A 25,010-nucleotide genomic window follows, 5' to 3' on the forward strand; every position below is an offset into this window, starting at 1 on the left:
CGGTCCGAGCTGATTTCTTTCATTGCCATATTTGCAGACTAATCCGCGTAATTAAATCCTCTTGTTTGTTTCTGTGGGCAGCTGTAGGTTGTGCTTATGACCCAGATGTTGCAACCATTCAATGCACTCTTTTTATTCTGGAGATCTTCAAAATAAAACAAATCCAGACATCACTTCTCAGTTTGGTTCGGTTCTTTTATTGGCAGTCAGTGTTTGGCGTGAGACAAGTACACACAGGCTACAAGGAAGGGGCCGACGTTGACATACGAAACATAAAACTACGAACCAAGTGGACTGTGCTCTCCATCATTTGAGAGATTAAACATTCAACATAAAAGGCGTCCGCTCTGAGTGCAATTTACATTTACTGAACTATTTTCTGCTTCATTGTATAATCACATTAGCCACGTCCCTATTTGTTTACTGTTCAAGCTTACAGTAGCAGGTCACTGCGCTCAGTTTCATAGCCATTAGAGTCATTATCATAATTACAGAGTCAGACAAAAGACGAAACACCAAAACAATAACACAATTACAGCAGTAATCAGACATTTTACTGTTACAAACACATATAACACACACACTTAAACACGTATTATATATCAGGTGATGCAGGTATGTTGTTTTCAATGATCCTTCTAACAATCATGAGCCATTTGGTCATCATTTTACCTTAAAGAGGTATCTGTTCAGCTTCAGCTTTGTAAATATATCTAGCTATAAACAATGTACACAGAGTATATGCTATGGAGAAACTGAAATATTAAAAAAAAAGTCTCCTTAAAGTGCACTGCAGTGTTTCGGTCAGTCTAACTTAGTCATTATGTGCTACTGTAGACAGACTCTGACCAATAGATAACAGTCGTGGCTGTCTCTCATAACAAACACAGGGCTACATCAATAAATTGAAATGACAACATATTTGTAGAGACAACCGGCAGTAGGACGGGCGATTTGGGCACTGCTCACACTCGGTGGCCCATGTCAACAGTTGGCTGTAGTGTCATAAACACACTGAAACACTGTGGTGATGACTACAACAGCTCAGTAATTACAAAGAGGTGAATATCAGCATTTAGGCAAGTACAAAAACAATCAGTGACAGCTATCCATTGTTAAGTCCTACCTGTTTGTCTTCTAAGATTGCTTTGTTCACCAAAAGTGCACAAAAATAGCCCGTGGAAACACAACAGAGCCATGTTTTGTGTCCACATTTACATCTACACAAGGGCTGCGTGGGTATTCACAAGTGGACATTTGGAAAGGGGGGGAAAACGCAAAAAGTCTTGACCTAGCAGTTTTGCTGGCGTCACGTGACGGGTCGTCGGCTGTATAGTCTGTTGAACCAGTGTCATAGCTTTTGTTGAGAGATTAACAGAGAACACACAATGTGGAGCTAGGCCCTGCCTGCCAGAGATAGTCTCAGTCCTGGTAGAGAACCCAGAGGGACCCTCTGTTTCCAAACTAACTCCAGTTCCACTTCAGCTACCGCCGGGATGCTGCTCCTCCATCCAACCAACTGATCTAAATCTCCTTGGGATTGGCTCTTCAGCTGCCACCACCAGAGAGAGAGAGAGAGAGAGAGGGGGAGAGAGAGAAAGAGGGAGAGACAGAGAGAGAGCGAGAGAGAGAGAGAAAGCACTGGTTCATTAACTCTTCCAGCCCCCCTCCAATGAAACCGCACCTTGTTCCCAAGAGCACCATCCACCAACACAGTAAGTCTGCTGTCGTGACTGTCACTTCACTCTCATCTTGTGTGGGTTAACTCAGAGATGGTTAGGAATAGCTTGGTAGCCGTGTCAATGTGGGCACAGATCTCCCTTGTGCCTCGAAGGGTGACTGGGCTCGTGGTGTGAGGGCGAAAGGGCGAAGGACGTAACAGAACACTGTGGGACAACATTTCAACCACAGTTGAAAGAGCCTCAGAGAGGAAATACTCCATCACCTCTCACAGTAGTGAAGGGTGAAGTCTTTGGAGAGCTGCTTCTCCCCCAAAGCCCACGGCTCCAGCTCGAATTTGTTCCCCATGTCATCCTCGTCATCCTCCGCCTCGTCCTCGTCCTCGTCCTCCTCCTCTTCCTCCTCATAGTGGCTGGGCTCCTCGATCGAAGTCTCCAGGTGGTAGCTGTAGGGTTGACCCTCTGTGTACTCGTAGATAGTTGGTAAACTGCTCTTCAGGCTACAGCGCCGACGCAACGCGACTAGCAGTGGCTGAGGCATGGTAAAAATATCCACATTGTTGCCCAGATCGATCCAGGCCAGGCTTGAGAACATCTTGGGGTCTTTGAGCATCTCGGTGAGGTCTTTGAGTATAGCCAGGGTGAGGCGGTTACCGTTGAGAGCCAGAGTGCTGAGTTTGGGCAGCGAAGCGAGAAGAGGCAGGAGAAGCTTCAGGTTCTCGTCCTGGAGTTCAGTGAAGCTGATGTCCACAGCCACCACGCTGTCTCTGTTGGTTTGGAGGTAGAAGGCGACTTGGCGGACATCACGGGTGGACAGGGGGATGCCAGCTAGGTCGAGTGAGTCGCTGGACAGCTTTTTCTGTAGAGTTGTCTTGAGACTGTCGGGGAAAGTGAAGAGAAAGAGAGAGGGATTACTTAGATGACTCTTTGACATGAAAAGCATGACACCCTCCAGCTAAAACCAGTATAGGTTTTAGCTGGAGGGTGAGAGGATCTTTGAATGATTCCCCGATCTGCGACTTGGGAACAAGGCCCTGGTTTTATGTTGTGTTTCCTGTGTTGTATAAAGGAGGGGGTGACTGGGCTGGCATGAAGCAGAAGGCTGACACAGAGACTCCAGCATGGGGATTTACTAGTGTAAACAGAAGAGCCAAAACATCCGAACGAGCCAGCAGCTTGAGCTTACAACTCTGACGGCCAGGAACACAGAGCTCCTTATTGCACAGAGCCAGGACAGTTTACTACCTAAAAAATAAACTATGATGTGTTTTAGAAAAAGACAAAAGTTAAATAGACGATACTTGGCGACTATATTTATAAGACAGAAAAGGAAAGCGATTCATCTTTGGAAATGCTCTGTTAAGGTAATGCTATTATCTCCACCAAAGAAGTCCCATTCTCTGTCATGTTTCTTTGTTAGTTAGCAAGATGACGACAGAATTCAGTGAAATTTGGTGAAAATTAGGCCAAGCAACAATGTGGATCTGAAGTGGAGATCCACATTCCTAAATAGGGCAAAGTAGACAATAGTACACTAAAACCAAAAACATTTAGCCAGTGCCAGCTGACAAATGGATATTAATGTTGTATTGGGACTCAGATTGTGACCTGTCAACATTACTGAATTTTGTTTCTATTGATCAGTGGGTCATGCAGAAACACATACATGTTTGCATCCGTCTACCAGTTTGATAAAAACAGCTTCATATTTCTATAAGAATAGTTACAGTTCTGCTTTCAGAGAAGCTAATGGGTCTGAAATGCACTTTTCTCTGTAACTGGATTCCAGCTCATCTGGTGGCATATACATGAATGTATGAAGTAACTGCGAATTAAACATTTACTGGTGATCGATTAGCGTTGACGGATCACATCAACTCACTAGGACTTCATTTGTTAATGTGAGCAACAGGAATTCATGATACATCATCATGTTTTGTACCATTATTTAAAAGTGTTACCTGATTGCTGATCAGTGTGTATTTGAATGCAGATTAAACATATAGGAACATGTTCCGTTATTAAAATAACACATTTAGAGGACTGTGTGACCTTGGCTGAGGTGTGCGCTCTCTGGCTAATTTCTAGTTTTATTTGGGTGATTTTTTTGACACATTATTATTGAAGTGTTTTATTTTGAATGTCATTGAAGGAAGCTTTATTTAATGTGTGAGCAAGGATTTTTTGTGCAGGATATCTGTCTGTTTTGGTGCACGGACTCACAGCACAAGCCTTGGAAAAAATTTAATCCCTTTAAGGATGTTGTGTAATACAAGCAGGATTTGAGGCTGAATCTGAACATAAGTCATCCTCTGATACTTTTCTGTAGCTATTGCTTTACATTGCAGCTGAAAATATTTATACATTATTTACACACTGCCTTGCCCTTTTGTTTCCAGTCAGTCCCATTTGCCAGTTCCCCCCCCGGTGTGTTTAACTTGAGCTGTTACTGAAGTGGCCTGTAACGCTGATTCGGTGTCAGAGTGAATTACAGCATCCTTCAGCGCCCAGTGACTTCCTGTGACATCCACTGCAGTACCTGTCACTTGTGATGCTTTAAAGTGTTTTTTGTCACATTGAAAATGGATGCGCCCTGAGCAACACTTACTGCTTCATTTTAGAAGCAGGCGATGGGTTGATGAGCAGAAACGTCACACAGAGCATTTGTATTAATTGCAAAACCCAAAAAAGGAGTATAAAAACCAGTCACGAAGCCAGGCTAAAATCAGCTGTTGAGCACAAAATCTATGAAATAAAGCCATTTGTCGAGGCTGCTGTGTCTTTATCAAAGTCTTGTGAGCCACCGTCCTCCCCCTCTCTATTGTCTGGCCCTCACAGCCTTTTGTACGACAGAAACCTCATCTTCTCCAGAGGCACAAAAGTCCTAATGGCCGCGGCCTGGCAGAGGCTCCCTTGCAGATGTGAATTGCTTTTGATCACACAACTCCGTCTTTGTCTGTCTTTTTCAGACAGACTCATCCTTTTGAGCTCAGGAAGCAGGAAAAATGGATGTCTGAGGCGTCCTCTCCGCAAGCCTCTTTCATCCTTCCTCCAGATTAATCTGATACCAGAAAACAAGGGTGTCACTGATAACTTTCAGCGGACGGCTTTTTCCCCCCCATCTTTACATCCACACTGACAACAGGGTCCAGCTTAAATGACTAAACTAGTTTATAGGTAAGTGATTAAAAGAGATTAAAAAAGAAATAATGCAGAGGTGTGGTGCTCCTGACTATGAATCAAATCACATTCAACATATGTTGCTAAGTAGATGTCCTAAGCAGCAGGCAGGGAGAAAATAATCTCTCCCTGCAGCACACTGACTGTTGAACTGAAGCCAGTAATCACACAAATGGCATCAACATTTTAGTAATAGTGGCTGCTCTCCAATCTACATGCACAATCAAGTAATCTAATAAATATCTATTACATAATTAAGTAATCAATTACATTTACATTGTATAATGAAGCCGTCCTCTAAGTATTACCACTTAAACACTGAGGGAGCAGAATGAATCAGTCTCATCAGTCTCTGTGTGTCATTGATTTAATATAATGAGGCAGCATTTGAATTCAGTCAGCGTAAATTAAATCACTCTTATGATTTATTAACATAAATATTCATATCTGGAGGGGATAGCTGATGCTAATTGAGATGAGGTGAAATGCTACTTAAAAAGTAAGAAAAGAATACTTTGTGGGTGGATAACAACAGCTGTCATAAAAATTAAATTTTATTTCAACTTTAAATAAGTATTTTCCAGGAGTTCACTTGCTCCTTGCTCTGCCCTGGGCCGTTTTTTTTTTTTTGCAGAGTCATTTACTGTAAAGCTTTGCTCTATTATTCATTTCAGCCCTCTGATGGATGAAGTCAAACCGCACAAAGGAGACACAAGATGAGGCGTCTAATCACATCTGCTCCCTGACATTTCACTTACATTTTCTGCTCTATTATATCTGTAATACGTGGATAGGAATCACACACACACACACACCACTGCATTGTCCTTCATGCTGCAGGGAATCCAACCTCACAGTTCACAGTCCATATTAATAAAGACAGTTCCTGCACACAGATATCACCTCCATATCTTTTTGTTTGGTGGATGTTTTGGTCAAAATCCCCACCTGAGGAGCTGGTCTGACCACTTTGTCCTTTCTGTCAGAACTGTATCTAATTCTGAATTTTCCAGGCAGGACAGGGATCAGTAAAAATGACTGATGGGCCCCTCAGGAAGCTTTAATGTGCACAGTATGCTACAATGCACAATATAGTGTTTAGAAGTGAATTTGAGAACAGATGAAAAAACAGAAATTTTACGATATGGTTGATGAAGATAAGTGATGTGCAAACTAAATATGCACAGGCCAATAAATCGTAGTTTCGGTTATTTTTATTTTGTTTTGTTGAGTTTTTATTTTGAGTGTTCAGGTGACAAAGGAACAAGGTAATTATGCGGTCAAATAAGGTTGATGGAACGGGAAGATAGTGGTGTGAAAATTGAAGAGAAAAAAGGTCACAAAGGTGTTGGCAATTTTTACGCTCACATGAAATTACCCTTAAGGTGGGAGCGCCTCGGCAGCATTTCTGGGTCGCTGCTTCCATCAAGCTTATTGTCAAGCTCTTAAATGTGAAAAAAATAAATAAACTTTTCTAGCAAAACCCAAGTAAACTAGTTAGATAGATTAACAGGATTAGTGAGATTCAGACATTAATTCAGTGTGGCATTTCAGTCAGAAATGTGTGTACAGTATTTAGAGCCACTGGTGTGTAGTGCTAATGCTGGATAATGAAGGGATGAACAACCCCGTGGCATTAAAATGGACTGAGCTGTTTCTGTTTCGTCTGAGTACACAGAAACCTCACAGAGGTGAGATTGTTGCATTTTTGCACAGATGAGGGCAGTTTGCCTGCAGCTGAATAAAGATGGAAGTTAAACGGAGGTAAAATCCACCCTAAAATGATATTTTGGACATGCTTTTCTTGTTAATGTGGACAGTTAAATCCTTATTTGATAAAGGAATTTTGGGAAATACGCTTAATCACTGTTTGCAGAGAGTTAGATGAGAAGAAGTATGAAGCTACGGCCAGGAGATGGTTAGCTTAGCATAGCATAAAGACTGGAAACAGGGGCAAACAGCTAGCTGAAAGTAGAAAATCTGTCTACCAGCACCTCTAAAGCTCACTGATGTACATGCTTATTTGTTTAATCTGCATATTTTGAGCATATTTAGCGCACAGACATAAGATTGGTATTGATCTTCTCTAAGTTTCGACAAGAAAGCGAATAAGTGTATTTCCCAAAATGTCAAACTGTTTCTTTAACACAAACAACCTCTAAATCTTCCCAACCCCACAGGACCACAATACAATACACTCAAACCTGAGCTGAGCTGCTCTTTTTAACAACAGTAAATGGAAAACTAACCGTGCACCCAGGGACTATTTGTGTCTGAATTTTAATTATTAACTAGCTGCTTTTATAAAAGAAATTGAGTTTGTGAGGTGAATTTCCTATTCATAGTGAGCGGCAGACTGGCCCCGTCTCCTCTCTTTCTGGCTCTGACAGGTATGTGTTCACGAACACAACGGCAGGAGAAGCTGTCAGAGCTCACAGCATCTTCTGTATTAATATTATGTTTTAGGGTGGATTTTAGCTTTAATGATTCATGTTGCTCCTGCTGTCTCAGCCAGTGTCAGTCTTTCAGACCGTCTCTCTCTCTCTCTGTAGGTCTATGAAGCCAACAACATTACTAAGTTAAAAAAAATATATAATAGCCCCTCCAACTAGGAATTTTGCAATCGTATGTATCTGCACATTTTCAGAGATGCTGTCAGTGTCAGTTAAATCCTGTGTCTTTCCTCTTCTGGGCTGAATTAAACGTCTATGATCACAACAAAGCCCTGCTTGTGCAGCTCGACAGTGAAGTGACTGATCCTGCCAGATCCCTTCGAATATGTCTTCGCTTTCCTCTGATTCTGGGTGTTGATACCTCCGACCGACTCATAATGAACCTGTCTCATCTCGCTGTGTTCGCATTGTCTCCTTCTCAATCCTGAGATTATTTTCATCCTCTGAAAACGAACGCATTATTTGCAGCGTCTCGCCAGCCGTAGAATAAGCAATTACATGAGAAAGATTGTGTTCTGTTCATGAATAGGATCACCAAGCAACACCTAGGCACACCAAAAAACCTATTTGTAGGCTACACAAGCCAAATCTCTATTCATCATTTGCACATCAAAAGCAATCCACCTTTTCATCAAGACGAGTATAATTACATTTTAACATAAGCCTCTCAGCTTTTCTTTAGCAAACAGATGGACAAACGTGTTGCTGTGCCACTTTTGAAGAGAGACAGGCCAGTGGCAAGGCACATCCACTGCACTGGACCTACGTACTTAAAAAGAAAGATGATTGACAACTGTGGTTACCATGGCGTTCCCGTCAGGTCAGCCTGTGGCTAGCTCTGTCCTAGTTCAATGTCAGCTACAAAGATGGGAATCTCTGCCCTGTTCTCTGTTGTGCGCAGCTGCAGATATATTACACACTGGGTATCTGGACAGGAGGGCTTACCAGGCCTGGGATTTCCGTCTGGACATGCTCTGCCTCAGCCACTTTGAGTGCGGGGTCAGGTGGTAGATCAGCTGTCTGCAAATCTTATCAGAAGACTTTATGGTGTCTGCATCCTGTAGAACAGAGCAGAAAGAGCGTTCATAATGGCGAACAGAACAAAGAGACTAACAGGAGTGAAGCAGCAGCTTTCAATATGAGATTTTTTGTACTGCTTGTGTGTGCAAGAGAAAACATCTTTACAATTCACTGTTTCACAAGAGCAGGGCTTTAAACAGTTTCTGCCATTTTCTAAAAAGGTATCAACCTGCAAGCGTCTATCACATGAACAGAAAAAAAAAAGGTTTGTCATTATACGCAACGCCTTGAGCTATTCCTGAACAAAAACACAATTTAGCTGCCTTGCTGGAGCAACAAAATCTAATCACATGCAGTGTGCATCGGTGGGGAAAACACAGGAAGTACACAGGAGAGGTGAGATTCAACACAGCTGCTGGTAAACACTGGTAATTTCAGTTCATTAACCATGTCGTGGCTACTGCTTACATCAAAATAATGAGTTATGTAATAATACTGAGTTATGAAGTTCTTTCTGTGCACAAAACGCAGCCTTTTTTATATTTAACGTGCTAGTTCACTTGATTCCGTGAGAGTTCTCCCTTGTAATTTTGCAGATATTTACAAGTAACTCCAGTTTAAAGAGTTTTCGGGTGTGAGATTATATGGTTGAGAAAAACATAGTTCCATAAATTCAACGAACTGCATGGAACAAAATGGCAGAAAGAAAATGAAAGAACCATAAATATCAAGGATTCATACTAAACAGTTATTCCTATCGCTAGCTGCTCATAAAGAACATGTGTCTGCAGAATTTCTTTCAACCATCCGTCTGTAAAAATGTAAGTCAATAACATCCTCAGATTGGATTTTCATTGATCTTGAGAACTCATTACTTAACAAAAGGAAAAACATCACAGGAGTATTAGTAAAATGCTTTCTTTTGCAGCGTACCGACATCAAGCTTGATGTTTGTGGCGAGTGTTACAGAGAGGAGAACAAGGTGCGCTGACCTTCTTAGGACACTGCATCTCTCGAGCCAGGCTGAGCAGCAGCTCGTGTGAGATCGGGTCCACCAGGTTGAGGAAGGCAGCGTTTTTGTACAAGATGTCGTTGAGCGAGGAGCCTTCCAAACCAAGATCCTACCAGAGCAGACAAGATGAGAGGCATCATAATCACAGCAAGATGAAATTGTAGAAACATCCTGCATTCATTAACGTGAAGTATCTAAAAGTGTGACTGTGGACCTGAGGAAAATAAAATGCATTAGCGATGGAACCAGGGCCCTGCTGTGTCAAGGGCAATGTGACGCGGGATGGAAAGATAAAAGTGTTTTGTTTTAAATATTCATTAAAGGAGACAGGAGCTTTTTCATCTAGGCTACAGTAGGAAAGTGAAATCTAAGGGGAGTCACAGGGAATGCTGTGCATTGGCATATATAATAACACCTCCACAGTGCATACCCCAACATGCACAGCACATAGTGTTTGCACAAACAAGACAACTCCAAGACAACTTATGATGTGAAACCCTATTTGTTAAGACAATTTTCCCCATACTTTAAGGACTATACATGCTCCACTATGAGATGGGAATATTCTATCACTATCCTTTATCTTTCAAAACCCTCCTGGAAAAACTCAAAAATGCATTTAATCCCCCAAGCTGTATGTTATTTTCACTGCATATGTATCTCTCTAACCAATCTTAAGGTATTTTTTCTTGGTTACAAATATGGCAATGGCACTTTAAAATGTGAGTAGATGTGATTTAAAAGTTTGTGCAGCACATAAATACATCTGCAAAGAGGTCAGAACTGACAGCCGCGGTGGCAGCTGACTCATAAATATGACAGATCGAAAAGGATCGGCAGTAAAAAGCAAATCAAACCAGCAGAAAACAGGAGATTTCAGATGACCTCTTGAGTGTGATGAGACAAGCGACAGTCGGCAGTGCAGCTGTGTGTACTGAACTGTACAATCTGCCCTCATCAACACGTCCATCCAAAAGGTCCTAATGAGGCGAACTACGATGACAAGCACTTGTGCAGCCCATGCAACTTTAATGAGAGAAGCAAGCCTTTGAGATACGTACATTCAGTATGCACACACACCTGCACACACACACACACATTTTTTTTCTGTCCAACACAATCGGCATTGATTGTAATAGACAGTTTGAGTGGGAGGCTGGCAGCTCCGCATTACTGGCTCCTTTTGTATCGAGGGCAACTGTAAACACAGACTGAACCTGAGGCGGGGGGAGAAACTGCTTCTGTCCTTCTGAGAAACACAAGGTATAAAAATATCTCCCTTCTCAGTTTAGACACGATCGATTGTCACGTGCATGAAGCCACGAATCCTTCCCATATCTGCAGAGCTCGCTGTCACACACCGATCAACTCTGCCACAAACTCCCTTTAAACTCAGAGAACAGAATCTCTCAGACGCCCGCCTGCTTACATTGCTGCGAGTAAAGATAAAGGAAGGCGAGGTACGGTAATTTAATAAAAGTGGAGCTCATTTAGAGGAAGAGAGCCCATGTCCCCTGTGATGTGGCTGTCATGGAGCCCAGGCTAGCCAGTTTATCTCCTCGGCTTGATTAAGGAGGTTCCACTCTCTCCTGTGTCAAGGCTTCAGAGTTAATTAACGCTGGATTGGCCAGACAGAGGAAGGCCTGAGGACAAGCAAACAAATGCTGCGGTCACATCGATGCACCTACTCCACATATTCTTACACACGTGTTTTAATGCTACACACCCCGCAGCAGGTGAGAAAAGGCTTTGAAAACAAACCTCTGATTCAGATCCAACGTAATTTAGCCTACTCGGTACAATGGAGCTTGACTTTGCTTAACATATTCTAGGTCACGACTACAGACTGCATGTAACTATTGTCATGGTCAAGTGAAGACTGCATCAAATATGCTGCAACAAAAGCTTTGCAAAAAAGAAATAAATAAAAGCAGCTGTGGCTTTGGCCTTGATGACAAGGCATTTCTGATATGACCCAGTGGGTTTTAGAGATTTTCATCAGCCAAAAAGGCAAAAATAAATAATAAAATCCCAACTCATCGGAATATTAGTAATCCTTCTATGAAAATCACCAAAAATGACAAGGTTTTCACATGACCACAGCAACCAGCGTCAGAAAAAGACACTATTAAAGTAATGACTGCGGTCTAGCTTCTCATTTCTGTGACCTTCCTTCTCCAAGTGAGAGTTACTAAAAACCTTTTGGAGAAGAATAATGTTTTGTATTGTGGAACACAGGACTCCAGGGCTTACATTGTTGCTGCTGGGGCCACAGGCCATTACAGTGAGAGAGAGAGAGAGTGGGGAGGGATGGAGGGGGCAGGTCGCTCTAATGGGATCGTTAGAACAGCCTGAGAGGTGAGACTCTGGCCACAGGGGAGGAAACAAGGACAGATGTAGAGAGGGCGGTGGAGCGGGGCTGGGGCTCTGTTTGTGTGTGGCGTTCGTGAGAATTTATATCCAGATCGCATCCAAAGGCAATGCCATTTGGGATAAGCAGGTTATCCTTTTCAAATCAAATGTCAACACGGAGCACGCTACCCACAGTGAGAGCGAACACTGTGGTGAGTCACACGCTGTGTCTGCCACTGAAACAAATGTGTCACAGGTACAATGCTCTGCCAGTGGCCTACTTTCTATAAAAACAAATGCTTCAGGAGGAAGTGGCCGAAGCAGTGCGGCCATGCATGCAGAGTCACCTCGGGGGGGTGAAATGGGCTGGGGTCAGAGGCCCAGGAGGGGATTAAGTCACAGGTGGCACTGCAAGATTTAGGACACGCAGAACACATCAAACTGCATTCACACACATGAGCAGCTCCTGCTTGTTCTCCATCTGCTGCTTTGGGGAATGTTTTGAGGATGTATGGCTGCATGAGCATCAAAGCAGGCTTCAAGCAACAGTGCACAAACTGAATGTAAACAGGTCTGACTTTGCCGTACTCGGGCCGAGCTGTGTGCAGTTTCTCCTTACCTTCCTCAGTAATTTGAGCACGTCGGTTGCCTGCTCTATCCTGCGGTCACGGAGCAGCTTCTGTATCTCTTTGATCCACGCCACTCGCCTCATGTACGGGCTGTGGTTGGTCCTACGCAGCATCCCAGGCAGTTTGTCTGATTTCAGCATCAGTGCAAACAGAAAGTCCCCGCTGCCCCGACTGCCCCTGTCGCTCTCTCCGGTGCTATCTAGAAGCTTGCGTCGCTTTTTGGAGAAATTCTCATTGTCCAGGCTGCTCTGCCTGCTCAGTCTGGAACCCATGGTAATATTTTCCTACAGATGCAGGCGGCGTTTGTGTTGCAGCTCAGACAATATTACCAAAAGGACAAGCCCATGATCAGCGCATGTTTTCTGCCAGCAGATGCTCCTCAGTGGATGGTAAAAAAAAAAAAAACAACAAAAAAAAAAAAAAACAGCGCCGTGCTGTCTGGCGCTGTGTTGCTGTCGGCAGACTGACGATCCGGTGCAGAACCACACAATATCACAGTCTAATTTATCACCAATTATCTCATGCACCCGTCACGCATTGCTGTTTTGATTTTTTCCCACCGCTGGCTACGTGCGCCTGGCTCGGATGATGAGGATGCTCCGGCTGTTTCATCCTCCGGCCGTCTCTGCTCTACGCTGCTGTTTAGGTTTTGTGCAACGTGGAGCGTCCGGCCAATCCCAGCATATGGTTCCCGCTGCGCGTCTCCCCTCCCAGGCTTGAAATTCCTCTCTGTGCAGCATAAAGGAAGTCAGTGTTGTTTTTAACGTCTTACGCAACCATATGAACCAACGCACAATCACGCTCAAGTTCTCTAAATAACTCGAAATGTATGAAAAGACTAAAGTTTCAGTTTATCTTGAGGGGTATGTTTCTGAGGGAGGTTTTAGATTTAGCCTTCAGAAGAACTGAGAGTTTGTCTTTTTTCTCCAGTTGCCCAAATATGTGCTTTGCCATTGGCCCCTCAATAAATATGAATTTCTCTTTTGGCAGTCTTGTCAGTCAGCGATTGCATGAGCTGTCAGATCCTGTTTGCATTTGTCACAACTCCACTATTTCATTGTCATTCTTTGAAGTACATCCAAGTCCCAGTGTGCCTTTCTGTCATATGAATCAGTATCTTGGTCCAGGGACCCTAAAGGGTCATTGATGGGGGATCCAAGGGTGCATCCAGCTACATAAGAGACAGCTCTCAGTTCAGATATTTCACAGCACCCTCCACACCTGCACTTTAGGAAATTGAATGTTACTGTAAACATAAACGCAGCTTCTCTCAGATTGCATGGGATTCAGTCTTATCAAAGATGTTTGTGATGTAGTGTGTTTCTATTTGTAGGTCCCATCATTGTGGCTTTAAGGACTTTGATCCTGATCTGACCTTATTTCCTGTTATGATTCAGACTTACCCTTGTTTAGTGGAGCAGGATGTTTGATGCTCTCTAATAAATATTCCCCCTGGCTGCACTACATCCTCTCTGAACCCAGAGTTAAGAATTAAAGCACTGTGAGAATCAAATGTTAACAGAGTGCTGCAACGATAGAGCAGTGGTCCCAACCTGGGGTCTGGACTCTGGGGGTCACAAGACTCAGAGGGGTCTGAGGGGTTGTGAGATGATTAAGATGATACACCACTTTTACAGATGAAGTTCAGTTTACATAAGGAGCACTACACTGTATAATATCCTTTGTGGCTCTGGAAGGAGATTTCTAAATTTAGCAAAAATAATGTAATCAGGGTTATCTCTTGGGCTTGAGACTTTTTTACTGTTACAAACTGAAGGTGTGGTGTTTGAAAGATGTGGGCATTTAGGAGGCAGAGGGGTTTCTCATGAAAGACATAACTGAGTTGCATTATGGGAACTGTATGATCCAGCCTCTTTGGAGCTTGACTCTCTCGGCCTCTGCTGCTTCAATTTTGTCTCTTGCGAGCCCCTCAACTTTGGAATACCCCTTTAACTGGACAGGAAAGCAGAAAAAAATGACTTTTTATTCGTTCTTCTAAACTTTGCTATTTGTTTATTAATTACTGGATAATTTTACCTCTTTGTGCCTAAAAAAACCCCCAACCCTCTGTAAATGTGGGCGCCAGCTAGCTAATTTTTAACTGCAGTCCTTTGGCAAACCAAAATGATCAAGATAGCACACAAATTGCATAGAGCAACAGGAAGCAGCAAAACACTGATGCAATAGGGGTGCCCCTGTAGCTTTCCTGTCACCTCTCAACCATCGACTATCAAATAAAGGCAAAAATGCCCCCAGAATACTTAAAAGCATGAGCAACCACCATCATTTTAATGGATCAAAAGCAAAAAGTTTGGGAACCTCTGAGCTAGAAAACATGAATCTATTAGTTTTTTCTTTCACCATCCAGCCATCCACTCCAGAAAAACACAGTTGTCCATTGCTGCTAAGAAAAACTAAGTTGAATTCCAACTTATAATTGCAGCACACACACACAACAGATTGTGTCTGTGGAGGCCCTATCATTAAAGAACTGTAGCCACCCATAAAAAACACATGACATCACCTCCTTTTCCATTGTGGCCTTCTCTCTGCTGCAAGTGTTTCTGCAGGCTGCGTTTCACCTGTCGCTGAGGAACAACAGAAGTGTGTGATTTGATTTGCTGCTGAGTATATAGGCACAGACAAGCCTTCTCCTTTATTGTGTGAAAACAATTGGAAGGAGAACTGGTGGGTTGGAGTATATCCCTCCCAGCAAAGTCAAAATGAAACCTATAAGCCTCTAGCTGTGGGATAAAAATATGAACAAGCTCCAGCTGATATTTCATAAAACAACCCCCATCCAGTGACAGTGGCATGTGCACAAAGGCTGAAAGAAGGCTTTTGTGATCTGCAACAAACAGATATGTAATTGTCCTCTTCCGCTATAAATCAGCTCTGTCCATTAAATAAACTCCCCTCCTTGGGGTGGCACTGAACCTGGGCGATCCAGAACAGGATAGCAATGATTAGATTTAGACACAATCACAGCAGCGGCAGTGGCAGCAGCCCACAGGCTCCTCTGAAAGGGCTTTATCAGTGTGGCCCAGCAACAGGAGTGCATGCTGGATTAGCTGAGGTACCACAGATGGGTATTTGCTGTTGAGAAGCTCCTGTCACAGACGCTGCCAGCTCGGACCTGTGCTGCTGGTTGAAGACTCAGGCATCTCAATTGGTCTGAGGATGCCTGCAGAATAAACCAAATAGACTGTGACACGACTACTGAGCATGGCAACGCTGCTGGCTGAGCCAATCACACAGAGCCCCGAGTCAGGGCTGAATGCTGCCTACATCTGTAAACAGATCACTCTCACCTTCACTTAGGCAAGCCTGCCAGATTGATATCAGAGTGAAAGGCAAGGTTATAGAGGACTGAAAAGACAAACTCAAGAGTTTCACTTCAAAGAGAGGAAAAGGAAGCATCCATCATTTGAAGAAGGGACATCTAGTTTAAAAAAAAATGGTTGATTGAACAAATTCAGATTTTTATGAAGAATTGAATGTGCAGTTTTCTGTCAGAGTTTCGAACCTTCATTGCTAATATTCCCAAGAGTTCAAATATACAGTGGTCACAGAAGAAAGCTTTAATGACCATTGCCCTTCCACCTATGTACCTTTCTCTCTCCATGCGTTTATTTTTCTGCCTGTAACTTTCGAAAACATATACACAAATGAAGCCCATGCTTATTATCCAGAAAGCACAGCTCATCAGCATCACAGTGTGACACCTGAGCTAAGTCACACCTGAAAACCAAAGATGACGCATCATGTTCCATCACTCCTGACTGAAGCTGGCCATACTAAACACCTCATCATTATTTCTGACACACACGGAGAGCCTGTTGAATGGCCAACTCCTTTCTTCTGTCTTCTGTTTGTCCAATATTTTCCATCTACCTGTACAGAAACAATACATTTAAGGTGAGTGAATGCTCTGCTCTCTCTTCTTAAAAAAAAAAAAAAAAGATAGACTTATTTCCACATTGTTATTTATGTAAAGGTTTGGCTACCACTCTGAAAATAATGGGTGATGTCTGGAGGAGAAGACACTTGTTTCTGAGCTGAAGGATCCTTTATGACTGTGAGGTGTGTCGATTTACTCGGTCAGGAAAATGGTTGGGAAGTCCCTGATTGCTGGTCTGGTGGTCCTTCTGGTGGCTGCAGTGAGCCTTTTCCTGGGGGTGTTCATGGGCTTGGGGAAGAAAAACACACCTCCCCCCTCGGACCACTTCTTCTCAAAGGCTGCGGTGGCTGCTGATGCTGGGAAGTGTTCAGAAGTGGGGAGGTAGGAAGACTCTGATACTCTAGACTTTTGTTTTGTGACATACAGTGGTATCGCATGTTCTGTTTCTGCATGTGTGCCAGCGGCTACTAAGTGTATTCTTGTGTTTTCAGGGACATTCTGAAGAAAAACGGTTCAGCCGTGGATGCTTCTATTGCTGCCTTGCTATGTGTCGGCCTTTTGAACGCTCACAGCATGGGCATCGGAGGAGGGCTCTTCTTTGTCATCTATAACGCTTCCACAGGTGAGTGTGCATCATTAGTTACAACTTCTCAACAAAGTTAACTGAGCAAAAACACAATCATCTGTCCTCATTTTCTGCTCAACAGGGAGGGTGGAAACCATCGATGCGAGGGAGACAGCGCCCATGAACGCCACTGAAGACATGTTTGGCAACAACACCAAGCTTTCTCGTACAGGTACCAGCTGCGAGCTGTCGGAGTATTTCCCAGGCACAGGGGAGAAAAAGAACGACTAATGTTTTATCAGAGCTAGAGAGAGATTTAGAGAGGATAAATATTCTAGGATGCTTCATCATCCTTAACAACCTTTCTATATCTTCCTTTGCGCCTGCTGCTGGTTGCATAAAAATAAAATACTAAATCTGTATGTGTGGTACACTGTATCTATAGATGTAGCAGAGTGTTTTGGTGTCTCTTAGTATGCTGGTCCTCCAGTGAGACAGTGGACAGAAAGAAAGAGCTTGTGAAATTCAAAATAGTGGAACTATTGTTTCTACATGACAGGTGGATTGTCCATAGCCATTCCCGGGGAGATCCGCGGTTATGAGATGGCACACAAGAGGCATGGCAGGCTGCCATGGAAGGACCTGTTTGAGCCCAGCATTGCCTTGGCTCGCGATGGCTTTCCTATAGGAAAAGCTTTGGCTCATGCCATCTTCAAGAGCAAAGACTCTATTCAAGGAGACGCCAACATGTGGTGAGTATGAACAATTAAAAAGGCAGAAAATACAGGCTAAACTTCACGACAGCAACAGTGGCTTCGCTAACTCTGCTGCTTTTTATAATTTTCTGACTTGAATATAGTGCATTTGTCCAATAATTTGTGCTGACAACTTAAAAGGAATGATTTGATATTTTGGGAAAAGCGCTTATTCTCTTTCTTCGAGAGTTAGATGAGAAGACTGATATCACTTTAATGTCAAAATATTAGATATGAAGCTACAGCCATGAGATGGTTAGTTTAGTTTAGCATAAATACTGGAAACAGGGGAAAACAGTTAGCCTGGCTCTGTCCAAAGGTAAAAATATTTACCACCTACCAGCACTTCTAATAGTAAACCCCTAATCATAACTGTTGACACACAATGTGCCCAGAGCCGACTGAATAGCCAAATTCCCTCTTCTGCCTTCTCTTTGTCCAATATTTTCCGTCTATTTATACAAAAAACAATACACTAAAAGTAAAGTTGAGTGAACTTTTTATGTGCTGAAACTCCCTCTCCTAACTTCCTGGAGTCTCAGTTGGTTGCCTACAAGATTCCAGAAAAAAAGTTCAGCAGTTTGGTTTCCAGTCTTTACGCTAAGCTTAGCTAAATGTCTCCTGTCTATAGCTTCCATGGATGTATTACAAGAACTGGATACTGGACTCCAATGGTGCCCATTCATTTGAATGAAAATTGCTCACCCAGCGCATAAGCCAAAAAAGTTTTCTTGCTTCCGTGTTGTGTGACCCACTGCACAGTTGGGCACATAGACTTTACATTGGGATGACGTCACAGACATAAAAACAACTTAATATAAAACAATAAAAATATAAAGAGTAATAATTAACCTTGTTTGCAGTTGGAGGTGTCTTGTCAACAGATTTACAAACGTCTCTTTTATAATGGTGGACTAAGGGGAAAATGCTTTTTGATTGCAGGGATGTTTTAGTTGCAGTACTGACAGTGGCCACTGGAAGAAATTGGCAGTAAGGTTGACTGGCGATGACATACCCACATCTCTTAATGCATTCATGGCAGCTTCATGTTTAATGGACAGACTCGCTGTAAGAAAGCCAATAAGCGTAATTCCCAAAATATCTAGTTTGATATCTTGTTTCTAGAAAAATGAGACTATTACAGTGACAATTGTCTACAGTGATATATGTATATATAGTGATAGAATTTGTGCAGTCTATATATTCCTTTTCAGCACATTTATCTCAGTGTCCCTTAGTCAGACACCCGGGTAGAGGGGTGCATTGCTGGCTGCCACAACATGCTTTCTGATACTACCACTGGGGGAATGCTAAAGCCAGATATTTTCAAAGTCTACCCATACAGTAGTGGCTTTAATTTTCCACAGACACTTAACTGGTTTTCTTCTTTTTTCTTATCATCTTTCAGTGAGGTGTTTTGTGATTCTCAAAGAAACATCCTGAAGGAAAATGATATTGTTAAATTTCCAAAGCTGGCCGAAACATACCAAAGAATAGCAGAAGAGGGACCTGATGTGTTTTATAATGGGTCAATGGCACAGAGCATCGTCGAGGACATCCAGGCGGCAGGTCTTGTGTTGTTGTCTTTAGAGATATAAGAATGAATAAATAGTGAATACACTTGGACCTCAAACTAAGATTTATGGAAATACCACAATTATTGGCAATAAAAAAAAGCATTATTCCTCATTTTAAATTCACTCTGACACTTCTATGCTCGTTCCAGGTGGCATTATCACCCTGGATGATTTATTGGAGTACCAGCCTTTGCTGAATGAGAACCCTCTGAGCCTGAACGTTGGAGAATACACCATGCATGTCCCAGACGCCCCCTCCAGTGGCCCTGTGCTGGCACTCATACTCAACATAGTGGATGGTGAGCAGCCTGGCCAAGTGCTTGTGCAGCCATGCAGAAGGAAAGATGTCAGGTTTCCCCAGGTCGTCCCTGGAATGTTTCTCCGTCTGTTTTGGAAGCAGAAAACAGAGCTGCGACTCAGTCCTACTTGCCAAATTTAATTCACCATCAACACCCTGACTAGTTCAGGCAGAGAATCTTTAGTCATGCTTTAATATAAAGTGGCGCCATTAATTTCAAGTGGGGGAAACGATTGAATGTGTTCATATATGAATTTGGAGGAACATGGTCCCATATTCATATTGCTGGAAGGGTTCATGTTGTTATGTTTAATGATCTGCCACTGGCTGAAATGGGCTTTTTGCACAATAATGGAGAAGACTCATTACCTGATTAGGCCAAGAAAATGTGATACTTCATTTACTCCAGACATGTTTTTCCGGTGGATATTTTGCAGGGTACAACTTCACAGACACTAGTGTCTCTACAGCAGAGAGAAAGACTCTGACGTACCATCGCATCGTAGAGGCTTTTCGTTTTGCTTATGCCAAGAGGAGCAGACTCGGGGACCCACGTTATCTCAATATTACCGATGTAAGACTTCATGTTATTATTAATATCCTTCACACCTTTATTTTGGAGCATTTATAGCTTCACTGTACTCTGTATGACCACAGTAGTCGCCTGCTAGCCACTGTGCAGTTCGATAAGGCCTTGCTCAAGGGCAGAATGTGCATTTATTCACCCCTAATTTAAAATCATTCAGGTAGCGTTTTCCGCATTGTTACAAAGACCAGGGCAAGAGCTCTGCTATTGTTTACCATTTTCATGACAAACTGTCGGGAATGTCTGCTCTGCGACTGACTTGTTTTGCTCTCCTCAGCTCATCCAAAACATGACCTCAGACTACTTTGCTGATGGCATAAGGAGTAAAATTACAGACGACACCACCCACCCAGACAGCTACTACGAGCCAGACTATTTTGTCCCAGACAACCACGGCACGGCTCACCTGTCGGTCATAGCTGAGGATGGAAGTGCTGTAGCTGCCACCAGCACCATTAATCTATAGTAAGAAGTCAAGCTTTCAGATAATATCCTTCAGAATAAAACATATGCATTTCTTGAACCTGCCTGTCAGAAACAGAAAACAATTTAGCTTATCTATGACTTTGTATTAATCACTCTTTAAAACGCTGTTTTATTTCACTAGCTTTGGTTCCAAAGTCATGTCTCGATCGACTGGAATCATTTTCAACGATGAAATGGATGACTTCAGCTCTCCACACATAACCAACGGGTTTGGAATCCCTCCTTCACCAAACAATTTCATTCAACCAGGTGTGGCTGGACTGAATTATCACACTTGTATTACTCCGACCCGTTGTTTAGGTTTTGACTTTTGGACACATGTCTGTGTTGATGGATAGTAGTGTTTTTCTAGATTAAGCCCCTTGTATCCACAATCACAAAGAGTATATTGCTTGACTGTTTCTCTAGTGAGGATGATACAGAGGTGATGTTTTCACCAGCCTTTCACTTGTTCCTGCATTTGTCATTGTCAGGAACTCTGATAGCTTTAGCTCACAAACATTTCAAAGAAATAAGCTAATTTCCCACCTCAAAGTGTGGCTCACTGCTGTTCTTTGGTTTGTTTACAGTCATTTTAAATATGTGTCAAATTAATGTAGCTCTTCTTAGCTGTTAAAATGCTGCATGGGGGCTATTTATCCACAAGGTAAAAAGTAAACATTTATCCACTAAGCAGTCGTAGCCACATTCTATTTATCTATTGCAGGCAAGAGGCCGCTGTCTTCCATGTGTCCTACTATCATCTTTGACAAAGAAAACCGAGTCAAAATGGTTGTAGGAGCGTCAGGGGGCACAAAAATCACCACAGCCACCGCCTTAGTAAGTCTGATTCATTCACATGCATCTCCATCCTGCAGGCACAGAGTGTCAGTTATTTGAACCTTAAAGTCTTTCCTTTTCATCTGGATGAAACAGGTCATCCTGAACTCCTTGTTCTTCAACTATGACCTAAAGAAAGCTGTGACAGAGCCGCGAGTTCACAATCAGCTCAACCCAAATATGACAGTAGTGGAGCAGGGCTTTGAAAAGGTGGGTCACACATGGAGACTTATGACGCAAAACAACATCCGGATTATATGACATCGCTAAACAGCTTCTGACGTTGCTGATTAAAGAGGCATTGCTCATTATATGCTCATAACTTCGTTTCCTATAACACAGGCAACCATTCATTTCAATTCATGTCAGTATGAAAATCAACTTGCAAAGACTTGAAACTTGGATTATTAATAAATTCAGTTATTAGATATTTATTTGCCTTTAGTCTCGGAGATTGCATAGAGCATCTTGATGCACCAACAAAGAACTTTTAAAAACAATCCCAGCTCTCATCTTCATTATCCCAGGATGATAATGTAGTTTTGAATAATAAATAAAATGTAAACAAGATTAAGTCATGCTAGCGGCTCTATGAGGCTATATTTAGGCCTAGCTGTTGTTTGAGCTAAATGCTAAGGTCAGTATGCTAACATGCTCACAATGACAATGCTAACATGCTTATAAGCTGGTATAATGTTTACCATGTTCACCTTCTTATGTTAGTGTTAGCATGCTAACATTTGCCAGTTAGCACTAAACACAAAGTACAGCTGAGGCTGATGGGAATGTGATTTTTTGCAGGTATTGAGTCATAAACCAAAGTAATGGAGAAGTTCGAATTTTGACCAGATGTTGGAACTGATGAAAAGTGAAGGGATCACCAAAGTGATTACAATTCATCATGAGGGTGACATGAATGTCGGCACCAAATTTCACCCAATAGTTGTTGAGATATTTCATTCAAAACAACAAATGTCAGCCTCAAGGTGGCGCTGAAAATGTCAGGGATGATCAAAGTCATTAGGATTAATCTTCTGGACACCATGAATGTCTGTACATTCTTAGTCATGCCGCTAGCATGGCTAAAAATAAATGGCACGAATAATAGATTAAAGGTGTATTTCCTTAGATAGATTACCCATCTCGACCATTTTCAAAGTGTGCTGGCTGCCAGGAAGGTAGGAAAGACTTGTTCACAAACTTGTGACATGCATTAGAAAACAATAATCAGAAATGTTACATGATGCATAATTAATGATGCAAAACCAAAAATATGTTCCTTTAAGAAGTCTACTACCTTCATTGACCTCTATCAAAGATCAGTAACACCTTAACCTCCTGCACAAGACTATATTTTTGTCTTTGTGTATGTGTAATGATGATACCATGGCAGAGTGTCCTGGAGGGTCTGGTCCAGAAGAACCACGTAACACAGCTGCTGCGTACTCCAGACTCCGTGGTCCAAGCGGTGGTGCGGCAGGGAGAGCGTCTCTGTGCGGAGTCTGATCCCAGGAAAGGAGGCTATCCAGCAGGATACTGACCGTGACTTCAGGTCCTTCTCTGCTGCTCTCAGTCTGGACACTCTCCTCAAAGACACTTGGACAGAGCCACAATACAAAAGTGTCTGCATTGAAGACTCAAGCAGTGTTTAAGCTATGGAGATACAGCCACCACTCCTTCTCTGAGATGAATTTCTTTTACTCCAACATGGAAAATGACTCCATTCCAAAACCTCTTTTACTCAAACTCAATTATTCAGCATTACTTATTTGTTTGGCATTATTTTTGAGTTTTGAAGTAAAATAAGAGGTTGCACCAAGTTTGACTCCTGTATCATCACTACTGGATACTGGTCATGAAGGTGACATCTGCTTTATATAATACACCTATTTTATGTATGACACAGTATCCACCATATTAAAAACAACCAAAAAAAGTACCAATAATTAGGCAAATGATAATATCATAATAAGAAATGTTTCCTCACTATGTTTTAGGTAAGAATCTGAGTGGTTGTAGGTTGTCCGTGTAGTATTTTCATTTATTTTATTGTCTAAGAAAAAAAACAAAACAATTTGTCTGAAAGGGGGGCTTGTTTTCATGTCAAACTGATGAAATCGATTAAAAACTAGACCTGCAAGCAGGTATACCAATTAAAAATAAGGACACCTCAGGTCGTTTGCCTGTTTTAGCAAAATGTCTACCAACATCTTTCTCCTGATGGAAGTGGATCCTGAAATGAACATTATTTAGAGGAAACTGACCGTGTTGTTTTCTACCGTGACTCTATATTGAAACTATTACTTTTGAATTGTAAATGTTTAATATCGAGTAGAGGTTAAGTGAATGTATAGTGTATTCTGAAAAATACATTTGCAGATATATTTTTCTAAACATGCATTGTTCTTATGCCATGTTTGTTGCCATGCTTGTTATTAAACATTTTGAACAAAGATGTTATATTTTACCATATGGACCCTCTGGGTATTTCTGTGCTGTTTCTATACTGGAATACTAGGCACAAAATCACTATCTTTTAGTTTGTGGCTGGTCAGATTTTGTTCTTTAGTGTTAATACTGAACCTCATGTATTGTGGTAAATAAATGTAATCCAGGGCACATACACAGAATGACCCAAAGCTTCAGTGCCGGTACAGTTAATCAGATGTTTGCTATAGCCATAGCCAACAATTATTTTCATTATTGATTAATCATTTAGTCCATAGAATTAAAAAAAAAAACAACCCCAAAACATCAAAATTTCCTCAAGGTGATGTGTTCAAATTGGTTGCTTGTTTGACTAGCTGTCCAACACCCAAGGAAACTGTACTATGAGTCTACAGCTGTGCTTTGAGCTATATGGTAATGTCAGCATGGCAACATGCTCACAATGACAATGCTAACATGCTGATGTTTGGCAGGTATAATGTTTACCACATTCCCCATCTTAGTTTAGAGTGTTAGCATTTGCCAATTAGCTAATCGACTACACTATAAATCAACCCACTGTTTCAGCACTATAACAAAGCACAGTGAAAAAAATGTTTTTTTTTTTTGTAAGGACAAAAGGTTCAATTATGGTCAAAGGAGGTAAACAAAACCTGTGCAGGACTTAGGACGCCTGAAGAGACCGTGTTTTACTTTCACTGTCCAGTGAGTTTCAATCAGCATTCAGTAAATATCTCCACTCATGTGTGCTCCTTGAGCAAATGAAAAACCAAGTACCAGCAACATTGTTGCTGCTTTTGGGTAAAAACCTCAATCTAAAAAATGTCAGCTTTTTGTTTTTGACTTTTCTGAGCTTAACCCCAACTTTTTAGCTGCTTTAAAAAAAAATCTGATCAGGTTTGAAAGAGCTTTAAAATCCCATAGATGGTAGAATTTTCTCAACTTATGTAAATTGCTTTGCTGCATTAAAAGCACTTTGTAACCAGGAGCGTCAAATTCAAATAGGAAGCTTTCTGCTGTAAATTGTTGGATAACAATTAGTGGTTGAATCCCACTGCAGCAAATCATACCTGCAACATTAAGACTATTTGGGTAAAAGCATCAACTGAAGGCCAGATGCTCAACTCTGCACTACGTTAACACAAAGAAACTCCTTTTATAGTGTTTTCGGAAGAGCATTAGTTCATCCTAGACCGACCCTGTGAACTGGCCCATATACTCTACCCTCTGTTAGTCGTAATCAAAACAAA

General features: G+C 42.0%; 2 protein-coding genes across 2 annotated transcripts; one reads left to right on the forward strand and one right to left on the reverse strand.

Moving 5' to 3' along the window:
• Positions 1-177: 177 nt before the first annotated feature.
• On the reverse strand, positions 178-12,748 carry lrrc75ba (leucine rich repeat containing 75Ba). The gene is made up of 4 exons (XM_044197040.1): positions 12,316-12,748; positions 9,325-9,453; positions 8,258-8,370; positions 178-2,557 (listed from the first exon to the last, which is right to left on the reverse strand). The coding sequence occupies exons 1-4, from the start codon at positions 12,595-12,597 to the stop codon at positions 1,942-1,944; spliced, it is 1,140 nt and encodes a 379-aa protein (XP_044052975.1). The 5' UTR covers positions 12,598-12,748; the 3' UTR covers positions 178-1,941.
• Positions 12,749-15,770: 3,022 nt separating this feature from the next.
• ggt1a (gamma-glutamyltransferase 1a) lies at positions 15,771-23,765 on the forward strand. Its single transcript, XM_044197026.1, has 13 exons — positions 15,771-16,243; positions 16,431-16,607; positions 16,718-16,848; positions 16,934-17,023; positions 17,351-17,543; positions 18,955-19,115; positions 19,273-19,422; positions 19,859-19,995; positions 20,285-20,472; positions 20,615-20,742; positions 21,200-21,312; positions 21,409-21,522; positions 22,706-23,765. The coding sequence occupies exons 1-13, from the start codon at positions 16,080-16,082 to the stop codon at positions 22,850-22,852; spliced, it is 1,893 nt and encodes a 630-aa protein (XP_044052961.1). The 5' UTR covers positions 15,771-16,079; the 3' UTR covers positions 22,853-23,765.
• Positions 23,766-25,010: the final 1,245 nt, after the last annotated feature.

Source organism: Siniperca chuatsi, linkage group LG5, assembly GCF_020085105.1.
Source record: "Siniperca chuatsi isolate FFG_IHB_CAS linkage group LG5, ASM2008510v1, whole genome shotgun sequence".
Classification (NCBI taxonomy): domain Eukaryota; kingdom Metazoa; phylum Chordata; class Actinopteri; order Centrarchiformes; family Sinipercidae; genus Siniperca; species Siniperca chuatsi.